The sequence below is a fragment of the Paroedura picta genome, chromosome 5 (assembly GCF_049243985.1).
Source record: "Paroedura picta isolate Pp20150507F chromosome 5, Ppicta_v3.0, whole genome shotgun sequence".
Lineage (NCBI taxonomy): Eukaryota > Metazoa > Chordata > Lepidosauria > Squamata > Gekkonidae > Paroedura > Paroedura picta.
The window spans coordinates 9266211-9280965 of record NC_135373.1 but is presented as its reverse complement, the minus strand read 5'-3'; the positions used below and the strand labels follow the sequence as shown (position 1 = coordinate 9280965).

Below are 14755 nucleotides of genomic sequence, written 5' to 3'. Positions count from 1 at the left end.
CGAGTGACCTTTAGAGGCTGGGATCCCTTGTAACTCAAATCCCTCTAAGCACGACTGAGGCGACCGAGAAAGAGTGGAGCCCGCTGGCCAAGCTGGGAGCGGTCACAACACCAACCTGTGAATTTCCACATCTGCAGCATCGAATGTCAGATATGTCATCATGCACCAACAATGCCCTTCTACCGTCTACCCTAGACAAATGCACCAAGCTCTTTGAGAGAATCGATCCACATAAATCAGATATAAGAAATCGAAACATTCAGAAATCAGCAAAACATTTTAATCTCCCCGGAGATGCTATTACAGGCTGGAAAATCACTGTTCTTCAACAAGCTAATTAAGGACGTAACTAACTAAGAATTTCAAAGAAAATATACAATGCGAAAGTGCTGTTTTTAGAATGCATCTAAAAATGAATTGTGTCACCTTGTCTTAAAAAGAGACGTGGATATTCTCAGTCACGAAAATTTCTAATAGTTCTCTGGGACTCTATTTGAGGAAATTTTAATTGGCAGTTCTTGACATGCTTTATCACACTATAATCTTGTACCAATATCAGTTACATTTTACCAATGTGTTTCATCTTCTGACTTCTCACCATCCAGTATGTGTAACTGCTAAGTATGTTGATTTATGACGGGATTCACACCTAATTTTTGACGTCAACTCCTCCCTTTCCTGCTTACATTGAGATTTACACTTACTTGAAGGACTCATGGTGTTATTTACACCAAGCCATTACATAGCTATCTAAAGAAATGAGCTGTGATTCTTGAAAGCTTAGCTTAAAATAAAAGTTGTTAGTACTAAGGTGCCCCTGGATTTTTTGGTCTCGGTTTTTGCTTCGATAGACAAACATGGCTGTCCCTTTGCAGTTTGTACACCAATACCCCACTCTGATGGAGGCATGGGGTTAGAAGTGCTGAAGTTTTGGGGGAGAAGTCATAGAATCATAGAATCATAGAGTTGGAAGGGGCCATACAGGCCATCTAGTCCAACCCCCTGCTCAACGCAGGATCAGCCCAAAGCAATTTGGTCTCTAAGAGAGGGCAAAGGGAGAGGGCTGAGGGAAAGAAAGAGAGTTCTAGGAGAAAAGGGGAGGTGGAAATAGGGTGGCCAGGCACTGCTGGGCTGTCGGCGGACGAGGGGTCGCTCTCCGGGAGCTCCCCCCATAGTTACCCAAACCCAGAAGATCATCTGGCATGGTGATGTCACCCGGAAGTGATGTCAGCATGTCAGAGACATTGGGGGTTACACGTCAGCTTTGGGGGAAACTCTATTTTAAAACATTAGCTTCAAACCATAGTTTTCCCCAAAACCTTGAGTGGGAGATTGGAGTGGGGGAGGATCACCATGAAAGCAGGTGTGTGTGTCTCTTTGTGTGTGGGGTTCCCATTGCTTTTTGAAACCCCCTAAATGGGGGATGTAACAGCAAAGCAGGGATTCTTCTGGCCCCAGTGGGGTCTGGCATCCCTAGGTGGAAGCTGTGTGGGTCCAAGGGCAGAGAACAGTGACCCGGGGAAGCCGAAGGAGAGGCATGAGAGAAAAGAGCGTTCTGAGGGAAAGAGAGTTCTGAGGAGAAAAGGGTATACAGAAGAACCGAGAACAGAATGACCCGAGGACAGGGTTGCCAGTTCTTGGCTGGGAAATATCTGGAGACTTAGGGGGTGAAGCCAGGAGTGGGTGGGATTTGGGGCAGGGAAGCACCTCAGTGGAGTATAGTGCTATGGAGTCCACCCTCCAAAGCATCCCTTTTCTCCAGGGGAACTGATCTCTTGGCTGGAGATAAGCTATAATTCCAGGGGATCCCCAGGTCCCACCTGAGGACTGGCATCCCTACCTGAGGAGCCACAAGGAGACAAAGGCGAGGCCTGAGGGAAAAGAGACTTCTGAGGGAAAAGGGGGAGACAGAAGCCATCTGGGTCTGAGGGCAGACAAAAGAGTGGCTTGAGGTGCCCCAAAGAGAGATCCAAAGGAGAGGCCTCAGGAAAGAGGGAGTACTGAGGGGAAAAGGGAAGACTGAAGCTATCTGGGTCCTATGGCAAAGAATAGAGTGACCAGAGGTGCCCCAAGAGAGATCCAAAAGAGAGGCCTGAGGGAAAAGGGAAAACAGAGCTGAGGAGAAAAAGGAAAAGTGAAGCCATCTCCAGTCAAGGGCAGAGAACACAGTGACCCAAGGAGCTTCAAGAGAGCTGCAGCCTCCAGGGATCTGCAGCAGTACAAAAGGCCTAAAGAGAAACAGCATCACCACCACCACCACCACCACCACCACCGAGAGCAGCCAAGCCACAGTAGCATGGGAGAGACTTGCAGAAGCCCCTCAGAGAGACAAGAAAAGACTGATCACTTCTTTGTTTCCGACTTTAAGTTGGGCGTCCCAAGTCTGAGTTTTGTATATGTACGTTCCAGTTTGATTCCCCCATCCCTGTTTGTTGAATTAAGCCTACAGTTTTAAATTTGACTTGTGTGTGCCTATAGCTGATTAGAGGGATTGGGAGTTGTGTTTGAAGTTCTTCTTTTTACCTATTGTCCATTCTGGTAGTAGGTAGAGGCCAGTAGGCTGGAGGCATATCTATTTTCTTTTTTGCCATCCCCCTCAACTAACCGACTCAAGACCCACAATTTCCTCTCTCAGCCGGGGTTATGGTTACAGAAAGAATAGTATGACGCTGGACTGAGGGCCTCAGGTGTCCTGTAGCCCCATGCACGACAGAAGCTTGTTTGTGTCTCAGAACAATTGGTGACACAGCACAAACATTCCAGGCACTAATTATTTCTCACGGAGAAAATATTCACATTATCTGAGTGGACAGATAAGAATTTCCAACTGTACACCAGCTGGAGGATTTTGGAGGCAGTGCCTGAGGTGGGTGGAATGCCAGTGGAATCTGACTTGACTTTCAGGTAAGGGATTTTCCCTAGTCTCTATGGTCTTTACCATAGAGTTTGGGGAAGTTTCTAGAGTGGCATGGAGGACATGACATCATGTCCAGGTGGAAGGCGAATGAATCTGTTGCTACTTCTGGGTGACACTCTAGGAATCCCTGCAATTTCTATGCTAAAGACCACAGAGACTGGGAAAAAACCCATAGAACATTCCCTTTGAGACCATTCCTCTTGTTTTTTCTTCTACTGCTCAAGTTACTGAGGACTGCGAGTGGGGAATTGCCTGCTCCTACCAAGAGATTGCCTGCTCCTACCAGGGAAGTGGTAACCCTTAGATACACCATAACCAAAGAAATAGAGAGCTAGATTCTTATCAAGATTTGTCACAGAAATGTGAGCACTGACACATAAACACCCTCCCCTTTCAAAAAATTATCTCCTTGCCATGGTTTGGTGTCTTCATATCAGTTCTCCAGGAGGGACACAAAGGCTGTAGGAAGCCGATTCAGTTCAGAAAATTGTTTGGGGCAAAGGCTTACTCGCTTCCCCTTTTACCAAAGTCCCAATCCAGGCTCTGCATGTGCACACAGATACAACTGTTTCCGAGAGCTACTAGAAAAGACAAAAGGCCTGAATCAGAGGTTTTCAGTAACTTAACCAAGGATATTGACCTTAATTTTACAGCACACCTTAAGCAGCATGTCCAAAAACATCCTACTGCATCAAGAAGCTCAGAAGATTGAAATGAAAGCCACCAGTTCCCTTGTAGGTTTCCATGTAGTCTACAGATGTAGAGACTCCTTCGGGTAGAGAAAAGCGGCATATAAGAACCAACTCTTCTTCTTCTTCTTCAAAAGGTAGGGTCCTTGCCTACAGGCTTCCCCAGTGAGACTAGGATGCAAGTGTGTCACTGCACCTTAGGTCTTCTGATTAAGTCTCTGTGTCACCTCAGCCCCTGTGGAGTTTTCATCCTCTTCCGTAAGAGCCTTGCGGAACAGCCCAAGGAAGGAGGCTTGGCGGTGGAGCCTTCGGCTCCGGATATAACCCACCAAGACGTAGATCACGGGGTTGATACAGCTGTGGAGGTAGGCCAAAGCATTCGACAGCTTGAGCGCAATGCCCCAGGAGTCCTTGGAGCCCCACAGCGTACTGATCAAGGCCACAACGTGATGAGGAAGCCAACAGATGAAGAACAGCACCACAATGGCTGCCACCATAGCAAAGGTTCGATGGGACCCTTCCCAGCGCCGGTTGCGAAGCTTGAACACCAGAACCAAGTAGGCCGAGAGGATAATAGCGAAGGGGATGAGGAATCCCCCAAAGAATCTGCTTAGCCTCAGGGGCAGCTCTGTGGCGATCTTGAAGTCTTTCCGATAGCCACAGTACATTGCTCCATATTTGACGGTTACTTCTCGGACCACCAGGTAGGGGAGGCTGAAGACCAAAGCTAAGATCCAAGCCCCGGTACACAACAGGGCCTGGAATTTAGGCCCTCGGTGGTTCCGAGCCCAGATGGGCTGTGCCACCAGCAAGCAACGGTCTACGCTGATGAGAGTGAGAACAAAGACTCCGGTGAAGACTGTGAGGTATCGGGCAAAAGCATGGAGTTTGCACAAGAGATTGCCAAAGGGCCAGTAGTTGTACATGACCTCTTGCACCAGGGCAGGGATACGGCCTAGGGAGAAGAAAAGGTCTGCCACGGCCAGGTTGAGATAGCAGGTCGACGTGAAGTTGTTACGCTTCTTCCTTGTAGCCGTGACCCACACCACCAGCCCGTTGCCGAGCCCACCCAAGACGAGGATGACGACGTTGGTCACTATGCCGATATGGCGCATGACCTCATCCACCCTGGGGGAGGTGTCATTTTGGTGAGCTGTTGAGATGTTCATGATGCCTGTAAGAAGCAAAGATATGAACCAGATTTTAATGTCTGAACCCGTTTTTCCCAATCCAGAACTATCTGCCATAGACAAGACTGTAAACATCGAAATTAAAGCATTGACTGACTTTCTCTCTCTCTGTTAAGTGCAATCAAGTCACGGTCAACTTAAGGTGCTCCCTGCAGGGGCTTTCCAGGCCAGTGAGAAGCAGAGGTGGTTGGCCATTGCCTTCTTCTGCAGAGCCTTCCTTGTTGGTCTGCCTTCCAATTATTGACCCCGCTTAGCTTCTGAGAACTGAGATTGGGCGACACCATGTCCTCCCCTTGAATGACCACACTTTTGAAATTTTTTGCAAGGAGATTTGAATCAAGGCAATTTGCTAGAGCATTTCAGACCAACCTTAAATTCCAGCTTTTATACAGTATACCCCATTCAAAGCCTCTAATAAGTTAGCAAATCTGAGGGTGCAAATTAGTTTTTGAGATGGTAATAATGCTGTGGTAGGAAATGCCATCAAGTCACAGTCCTTACTGGTGATCCCCTAAGGCTTTCAAGGCAACAGTTGTTCAGAGGTGGCTTGCCGTGGCCTGTCTCTGCGTAGCAACCCTGGATTTCTTTGCTGATCTCCCATCCAAATACTAACCAGGACCCACTCTGCTTAGAAGAAGAAGAAGAAGAAGAAGAAGAAGAAGAAGAAGAAGAAGAAGAAGAAGAAGAAGAAGAGTTGGTTCTTATATGCCGCTTTTCCCTACCCGAAGGAGGCTCAAAGCGGCTTACAGTCACCTTCCCATTCCTCCCCCCACAACAGACACCCTATGGGGTGGGTGAGGCTGAGAGAGCCTTGATATCACTGCTCAGTCAGAACAGTTTTATCAGTGCCATGGCGAGCCCAAGGTCACTCAGCTGGCTGCATGTGGGGGAGCGCAGAATCGAACCTGGCTTGCCAGATTAGAAGTCCGCACTCCTAACCACTACACCAAACTGGCTCTCTGAGCCAGTTTCTGAGCTTCTGAGATTGGATGGGATCTGCCTAGCCTGAGCTATCCAGGGCCTATTCCACACGATGGATAATCCACTTTCAATGCTCTTTAGAAGCAGATTATCCTGTTCCGCACAGGAAAATCCAGCTGCAAAAACACATTGAAAGTTCATTATCCAATAGGTGCGGAAGGAGGCCAGGTTGGGTTTGGTAGTAAAGCCCTCACTGGGAATCCCTTTGTTCGAGAACTTGTTGCACGTCTGCTTCCGACGGCCATGACATTGCCAGGAGTATCCCCACCCTTCCAAAATCACAGCCTTATTTCAAAACTCAAATTCTTCCAGGTTTTTCCTCCAAGCACAAACTTCACACTGGAGTGTGCTCCTCAGATAATAGGCCTTGCTTCACACATAAGACTTCTTACATCCTGAAAGAGCAGTTGAGAAACCACCAGGCAATGTGGGCTCAGAAGAGACCACAAACTTCCTTATTTTGGATGAGTGAGCCGGATTCCCTGCCTTTAGAGAGGACAGGAGACCCCTGCTGTGAAAACAAGCTCTTGAGTAAGAGCCAGGCCTTGTTTATTATGGCTGACAGTTATTGCTGACAACTCGGGGTGTCTGAAAGAGATTGAGTGACTCAGTTTCAAATATGCTCTCTGCTGGAACATAAATTGAATGGGACTTATGAAGTTCCTTTCACAACCCTCCCCCCTTGCTCTTTGTAAAGATAAGCTATCTCATTTACAGCGCCAGATTGCTTAGAAGGCCATCTGAGTTCCCCGAAATTGCTGCTCTAACCTAGTAGATCTCACCCTCTTCGGAAATTTTGAGACAATCCTGTATCTTTCTGAAACATCAGCCTTTTTCCTCAAAAGGATGCTCAGTTCATGTATTAGAACTCAGGGATGTATGGTGAAACTCATTGGTCATTTATATACAGAGGCAGAGAAATACTTCTTCACACAATTCCTGTGGAACTGTCTGCCACAAGATGTGGCAATTGCCACTCGGTTTAAAAAAACATGGGGAAGAGGTCTATTGACAGCTATTGACAGTGATCGAAAAATGGAATCTGAATCTTATTTGGAATCTGAATTGAGGTAAGCCAGCTTGGTGTAGTGTTTAGGAGCACGGACTTCTAATCTGTTGAGCCGGGTTTGATTCCCCACTCCTCCTCCACATGCAGCCAGCTGGGTGTCCTTGGGCTCGCCACAGCACTGATCAAGCTGTTCTGAACAAGCAGGAATCGCAATCAGCCTCACCCACCTAACAGGGTCTCTGTTGTGGGGAGAGGAAAGGGAAGGTGAATGTAAGCTGCTTTGAGACTCCTTCGTGTAGAGAAAAGTGGCATATAAGAACCAACTCTTCTTCTTCAGTAATATCAGGGCTGTCTCAGCCTCACCCACCTCACAAGGTGTCTGTTGTGGGGAGAAGAAAGGGAAGGCGAATGTAAGCTGCTTTGAGACTCCTTCAGGTAGAGAAGAGTGGCATATAAGAACCAACTCTTCTTTTTCAGTAATATTAGGGCTCTCTCAGCCTCACCCACCTCACAGGGTCTCTGTTGTGGGGAGAGGAAAGGGAAGGTGAATGTAAGCTGCTTTGAGACTCCTTCGGGTAGAGGAAAGTGGCATATAAGAACCAATTCTCTCCTCCTCCTCCTCCTCCCTCCAATAGCCTTACAAGGGTGTAAATCTGTTTAGGCTGTCATGGTTGATGTCTGGAGGCAGTGCACCTCTGAATCCCAGACCCTCTTTTTCCAGTGGAGGGCAGCTCTGTACATAAAGCTCATAGGAACATGGTTAGAATCAGGGCACTGGATTAGATGGCATCAATGTCAGATCTACCAGGGTTCTTCTTACATGCTTGAATTCCTCAAGACACCATTAGTCAAATAGTCTCCAAAGCAGCATGAAATGAAATCACGGCCAAGAGACCAAGAGGACTGACACCGCCAGGAATTCATCGGGTTCTACGGCTTGTCATTATTTGGGACAGTACAGACATCGGTGACCAGCTGGGATTCAACCCAAAATACAAATCTCTTCCCCCCACCAGCCATAACAACAGGATCTCGGGCTGATTTGCACAGGAAAGAGTAATCCTACCCAAACTCTCCCACTGGCTGCAATCTGACAGGTTCTGAATGGATCATCACCACATTGTCAAAAAAAAGAGAAATATTCAAAACTGGTACACGGGTGCATGATTTGGGGCACCTGTAGTACTTCAATGGCCAGAAGGAGACCAACTCCTTGCAGAGAGGGAAAAGGATTCTGCTGCAGACTCCGTATCTGAGAAAATGGGAAGGAAACCTCCAAAAAGGGGCTCCTTTTGCAGCTCAGTCATAGACCAGACAATTGTTTTCAAGCGTTGGCAACGAAGCTAGTCTTGCAAGGACACGGATTTCTTTTGGCCTGCTCTGCTCTGCACCCTCTGCAAAACCCAAAAGGGAATGGGAAGGCAACCTTAGCAAAGTCAGGAACTCAAAAGCTGAGCTATAAACCAATATAAAAATGTTAACAAATATTTATTAAGGTGCACCAATATAATGTTAAAAACAAAGGAAAAACTATACAGATCTAACTGCACATGAACAGACCAAATGCGTTTCGATCCTACTGGGTCTTCCTCAGTGGTCAATATTATTCCACAATGCAGTCCTGTCTACAACCAATTCTGAACACTTGCCTTGAAAGCCTTACGAGATCACCCATAAGGACTGTGACTTGATGGCATTTCCTACCATGGCATAATTACCATCTCAAAAACTACTTTGCATCCTCAGATTTGCTAACTTATTAGAGGCTTTGAATGGGGTATACTATATAAAAGCTGAAATTTAAGGTTGGTCTGAAGCTGGGAGGTCAAGGGAAATCTTCTTGGTATAGCCCCAACAAATACTTCGATAATGTTTCTTTTTGAGCCCACCTTCTAAGATATATAATGTCTAGAACAGGGGTAGTCAAACTGCAGCCCTCCAGATGTCCATGGACTACAGTTCCCATGAGCCCCTGTCAGCAGGAGCTCCTGGTAATTGTAGTCCATGGACATCTGGAGGGCTGCAGTTTGACTACCCCTGGTCTAGAACCTCCAATCTCAGCTACGGAGAGTGCGTCTCATGTGTGTCAGAAAAAAGCTTTTGAAAGATATGATTGCATTGTATGATAATATTGACCACTGAGGAAGGCCCATGAGGGTCAAAACGCATTTGGTCTGTTCAGGTGCAGTTTAACATTATATTGGTGCACTTTAATAAATATTCGTTATATTTTTTTTATGCTGCTCTGCGCCCTCGTCAAACAAAGTTCAGATGCTTCTGAAGGTCATTGCCACACACCCCGCTCCCCGCTGGATCAGACATGCCGAAATTGATAATGCATTTCCATCTTCTGAAAACCTGACACAGCCCAAACTGCGAGTGAGTGTCTCGTGGAGATGCGAATCCCCAAATACCTTCTGGAGGATCTGTGGTGCATTTTGCGCCTGCCCTGCTTACCTCGCGTGGATTCAAAGCCGGCGATATCATCTGACAGTGAGTATCTTGCACAGACTGCTCCGTGACAGATTCTGAAAGTGGGTGCAGGAATGGGGGAAGGAAACGGGTTGCAGCAAAGAATGAAAGAGCCTCCCAGGCCCGCCCACTTGTTGCCAAATCACGGGAGGGCAACGGACAATGCGGGGAAGTGACAAGCGGCAGCGTCCGACAACTTGAGCTTTCACGAGACTACAGCAGGGGAAGTGTAGTGTGGTGGTCAGAGCACAAACAGCTAAACAGCACTTTCAAGTAACTCTTCTCCTTCTTCCTCACTCCACCGATCACATTCCACGGTCTGCCACTGGCCTAAGGAGGCTTCTTCTGAATTCACTGGCTCTTTTGCTAACTAGAGATGTCAACTCCGTGTTGGGATATTCCTGGAGATTTGGAGGCAGAACCTGGCAAAAGCAGAGTTTGAGGGTGGAGCGGAGTTCAGCAGGGATATGATAACATGGAACACTTTCCAAATCTGCTATTTCCCCCAAGCAACCGATCTCTCTACCCTGGAGATGAGTTGTCATTCCCGGAGGACACCGACCACCACATGGGGGTTGGCCACTGTGGTTTTGGTGGTTTTGGCCACTGTGACTGAGTGTTGGACTGGATGGGCCACTGGCCTGACCCAAAATGGCTTCTCTCATGTTCTGATTCTGATTTCTGTTGTAAACGCAAGCAATGCGTCTGGTTCTAAACCATGAAGGGTTGCCCGTTCTGGGTTGGGAAATATATGGAGATTTTGGGGCTGAAGCCTGAGAAGGGGGGCGGTTTGGGGAGGGAAGGGATGTCAGCAGGGTATAATGTCGTGCAGTCCACCTTCCAAAACAGCCCTTTTCTTTAGACAAACTGTTTTCTGTTGCATGGAGATCCGTTGTAATAAAGGGGGAGAACTCCAGCCATTACCTGGAGGGTGGCAACTCTAAAAGCACTGGGAAACCAAAAAAAGGGAAACCAGAACCCAAGCTAACCAGAAAAGTTAGGAACCCAAAGGCTGAGCTGCGAAAATAATTATTTAAACATTTTCAAATATTTATTACATAAAGTACCCTAATTCGACATATTAAAAAAATTGCCCTCGTAATTTAAAAACATCCCTTTTCCAACTGCATATGGAATAGACCGACATAGAGTGGACCAAGTGCGTTTCAACCCCAAGGGGTCTTCCTCAGTGGTCAAATTACTGTGAATGCCCTGGTGATTGAGAGCTCATAGAGTTGGAAGGGGTCATACAGGCCATCTAGTCCAACCCCCTGCTCAATGCAGGATCAGCCCAAAGCAACCTAAAGCATCCAAGAAAAGTGTGTATCCAACCTTTGCTTGAAGACTACCAATGAGGGGGAGCTCACCACCTCCTTAGGCAGCCTATTCCACTGCTGAACTACTCTGACTGTGAAATTTTTTTTCCTGATATCTAGCCTATATCGTTGTACTTGTAGTTTAAACCCATTACTGCGTGTCCTTTCCTCTGCAGCCAACGGAAACAGCATCCTGCCCTCCTCCAAGTGACAACCTTTCGAATACTTAAAGAGGGCTATCATGTCCCCTCTCAACCTCCTTTTCTCCAGGCTGAACATTCCCAAGTCCCTCAACCTATCTTCATAGGGCTTGGTCCCTTGGCCCCAGATCATCTTCGTCGCTCTCCTCTGTACCCTTTCAATTTTATCTATGTCCTTCTTGAAGTGAGGCCTCCAGAACTGCACACAGTACTCCAGGTGTGGTCTGACCAGTGCTGTATACAATGGGACTATGACATCTTGTGATTTTGATGTGATGCCCCTGTTGATACAGCTGGGCAAAAGCAGAGGGGGTGGCCTCTGGAAGTGCATATTTTAGAGGGTGGGCTCCAAATCAGATACCTTCACATTAGGAAGGCTAGTTTGAGCAGCACTTAACAGATTTTTCTTTGCCACCCAGCAAGCGTTTTGATGTTGATTTTATACATGAGTGCATTCCTCACGATAATTTGACCACTGAGGAAGACCCCTCAGAGTCATTTGATCCATTCTATGTTGGCCTATTCCAGTGGTTCTCAATGCCACAACTCTTTAATACAATTCCTTCTTTTGTGGTGACCCCCAACTATAAAATGATGCAAGGGTTCTTTCACAGATATTAAACCAAAACTGACCAATGGCGTGAAGATCCATTGTTCATGATTGTATATGATTCCCCCCCCCCCCGGGGTTTCTCAGTTCAGTTCTGCCTCTTGTCCCACCCTTTCGATCTCACTCTTTCCTGCTGCTCCAGACAGACGAACGCTCTATCTCGACCTACCCCGCAAGGCTGTTGTGTGGCACCTGCAGGAAGAGCAGCAACAGTGGAGGCGCCCCCCGCTGGCCAAGCTGCTTGCCCTGCTGCGACCCCTGTGAAAGGGTTGTTGGACAGTCTTTGCTTGAAGACTGGCAGTCTTCAAGCAAAGGTTGGATGCACACTTTTCTTGGATGCTTTAGGATGCTTAGGGCTGATCCTGCATAGAGCAGGGGGTTGGACTAGATGGCCTGTATGGCCCCTTCCAACTCTATGATTCTATGATTCTATGACCCCCTAAGGGTTGTTCAGCCCCCATGTTGCGAACCTCTGGTCTATTCCATCTGCACTTAGAAATGTGATGTTTTAAAATTATGACTATGTTTCTAAAACTCTAAACGCATGCCTTCTACTCTTCTAGATGGCCCCCACGCATGAATACGGGTCGCTGCACATCTATGTATTTGTGGAGCCTTCGTGGAGCACATTACATTCCGTTCCGCCTTTTGTATATAATGCCTAGAAATAAATTCCTTGCTGAGATTTTAAAGGGTATCCATTCTTCGCCTGGGGCAGAGAAACTAATTTTCCTTTTGCCCGATGCGGATCAGTGTGTTTCTTACAGAGTGGCTGTTTGCTTTGTCAGCTAAAAAATTCGGGCCGGAGCTGTGTCCGAAGGCGGGACGATTTTAATGGGACGCAGCGTGGGCGTTTATGCGTTTTTAATGTGTTTTTATGCGCTTTTGACATAATGTTCTTGTTTTTGCTGTAGTTGTCTGTATCTTCCTTTTTGGGTCCTAACTGTTAATGTCCTTGGCCTGATAAACGCTTTGTGAAAACCAGTCACCTCCCATTCTTCTGGAGGTTTCGTCTCTAGAGCCAGTTGTAGTTAACAGCGGCAGTCGCTAATCTAGAGAATCGGGGTTGATTCCCGACTCCTCCATATTCAGCCAGCTGGGTGACTGGGGGCCATTCACAGTTCTCCCAGAGGTCTTTCACTCGACTTACCTCATAGAGTTGGAAGGAGCCATCCAGGCCATCTAGTCCACCCCCTGCTCAATGCAGGATCAGCCGAAAGTGTCCAGGATAAGGATCTGTCCAGCTGCTGCTTGAAGACTGCCAGAGAGGGGGAGCTCCCCACCTCCTTAGGCAGACCATCCCACTGCTGAACTAGACTCCTAGAATCCTAGAGTGGGAAGGGGCCATCCAGGCCATCTAGTCCCACCCCCTGCTCAATGCAGGATCAGCCTCAAGCATCCAGGATGAGTATCTGTCCATCTGCTGCTTAACGGTCATCAGTGAGGGGGAGCTCCAAACCTCCAGTTTGGTGTAGTGGTTAGGAGTGCGGACTTCTAATCTGGCATGCCAGGTTTGATTCTGCACTCCCCCACATGCAACCACCTGGGTGACCTTGGGCTCGCCACGGCACTGATAAAACCATTCTGACCGAGCAGTGATATCAGGGCTCTCTCAGCCTCACCCACCTCACAGGGTGTCTGTTGTGGGGAGAGGAATGGGAAGGCAACTGTAAGCCGCTTTGAGCCTCCTTCGGGTAGGGAAAAGCGGCATATAAGAACCAACTCTTCTTCTTCTTCTTCTCCTTAGGCAGCCCATCCCACTGCCAAACTACTCTGTCCATGAATATTTCCCCCTGATATCTAGATGTAGTTTAAAGCCATTACTGTGGTCCTCTCCTCTGCTGCCCACAGGAACCTTTCCCTGCCCTCCTTCAAGTGACAATCATTCAAATACTTAAAGAGAGCAATTATGTTGATATCCCCCACTGTGCCAAGGGGAAAGCAACTGCAATCCTCCATTTTTATTTCTGGTTTGCTATAAGCAAGACAGGTGAGGTCAAACTCATGCCTACCCATAAGGCTTTGTGAGACAAAAATAGGTCAATTGGCAAGCTCTTTGTAAAACGTTTCAGGTAAGAGATCTCCGGGCTGTCACAAGGGTGATGCAATTATTTGCACTAAGAGGGCCGGCCAGGATTTTCTTCCCCATCTGAACACAGCAGGAACAAAGGAATGGGACAAGTTGCAGACCTAATTAAGTATCCTGAATTGTTTCTCCTTAAGCTCTCTTCTTGGTGAAGTCATCCTTTGTACAGCTTCCTCCTGTTCTTAAATACTGGCACGTCAAAATCCCGTCGACAGAGGGTTTTGTGAGAAAACTGAGTGTGGTTTCCTGTTCTTTGTAAGAGATGGTATGCCCTGGCAAGCAATCATGCTGTTAAACAGTGTGATCACACTCTCCAGTGCATTGGTGCTTAACTTATATGTCTCACTGTACCAAAACAGTAGTCATTAACACGGAGGCAAACTCAGCTAGTCCCTCTGGGCCGTGCATCCATCCGATAAGCTTATTGCCTCGGTAAGTTTCACGACTAAAGAAGTAAATCCTTAATCTTTTGTGAGAATTCCTCTTGTAGTGGCGGTAAATCATTAGTGCGTTGTGAATCAAGGCTCAGTTCCTAATCTCATGGAGCCTGGATGTTCTGCATGAATAGGAGCCAGGCTAGGGGGGCATCTTCGGTTCCTCCTTGGACATCCTCCAACTTAGAGCCAGCTTGGTGTAGTTTGATTAGAAGTTAGTTAGGAGTGCGGAGTTCTAATCTGGTGAACCAGGTTTGATTCCCCACTCCCCCACGTGCAGCTGGCTGGGTGACCTTGAGCTCACCATGGCACTGATCAAGCTGTTCTGACTGAGCAGGAATATCAGGACTCCCTCAGCCTCACCTCCCTCCTAGGGTGTCTGTTGTGGGGAGAGGAAAGTGAAAGTGAAAGTAGCCACTTTGAGATTGCCTTGGGTAGAGAAAAGCGGCATGAAAGAACCAATTCTTCTTCTTCAGTAATATCAGAGCTCTCTCAGCCTCACCTCCCTCACAGGGTGTCTGTTGTGGGGAGAGGAAAAGGAAGGCAATTGTAAGCCGCTTTGAGACTCCTTTAGATAGAGAAAAGAATCGTATAAGAACCAATTCTCTTCTTCTTCTTCTTCCTCCTCCTCCTCCTCCTCCTCCTCCTCCTCCTCCTCTGCAGACTTCTAATCTGGTGAACCAGGTTTGATTCCCCACTCCCCCACATGCAGCTGGCTGGGTGACCTTGGGCTTGCCACGGCACTGATCAAGCTGTTCTGACCAAGCAGGAATCTCAGGGCTCTCACAGCCTCACCCATCTCACAGGGCTGTCTGTTGTGGGGAGAGGAAAGGGAAGGTGAATGTAAGATG

At 47.5% G+C, this 14755-nt stretch overlaps 1 protein-coding gene across 1 annotated transcript; it reads right to left on the bottom strand.

Annotated features, from left to right (window-relative positions):
- Positions 1-258: 258 nt before the first annotated feature.
- Positions 259-9376, bottom strand: LOC143837014 (C3a anaphylatoxin chemotactic receptor-like). The gene is made up of 2 exons (XM_077336413.1): positions 9244-9376; positions 259-4780 (listed from the first exon to the last, which is right to left on the bottom strand). The coding sequence occupies exon 2, from the start codon at positions 4773-4775 to the stop codon at positions 3804-3806; it is 972 nt and encodes a 323-aa protein (XP_077192528.1). The 5' UTR covers positions 4776-4780; positions 9244-9376; the 3' UTR covers positions 259-3803.
- Between the last annotated feature and the right edge of the window lie 5379 nt (positions 9377-14755).

Coding starts and splice junctions, on each gene's coding strand:
- LOC143837014 (XM_077336413.1), bottom strand. CDS start 4,775: ATGAACATCTCAACAGCTCACCAAAATGACACCTCCCCCAGGGTGGAT.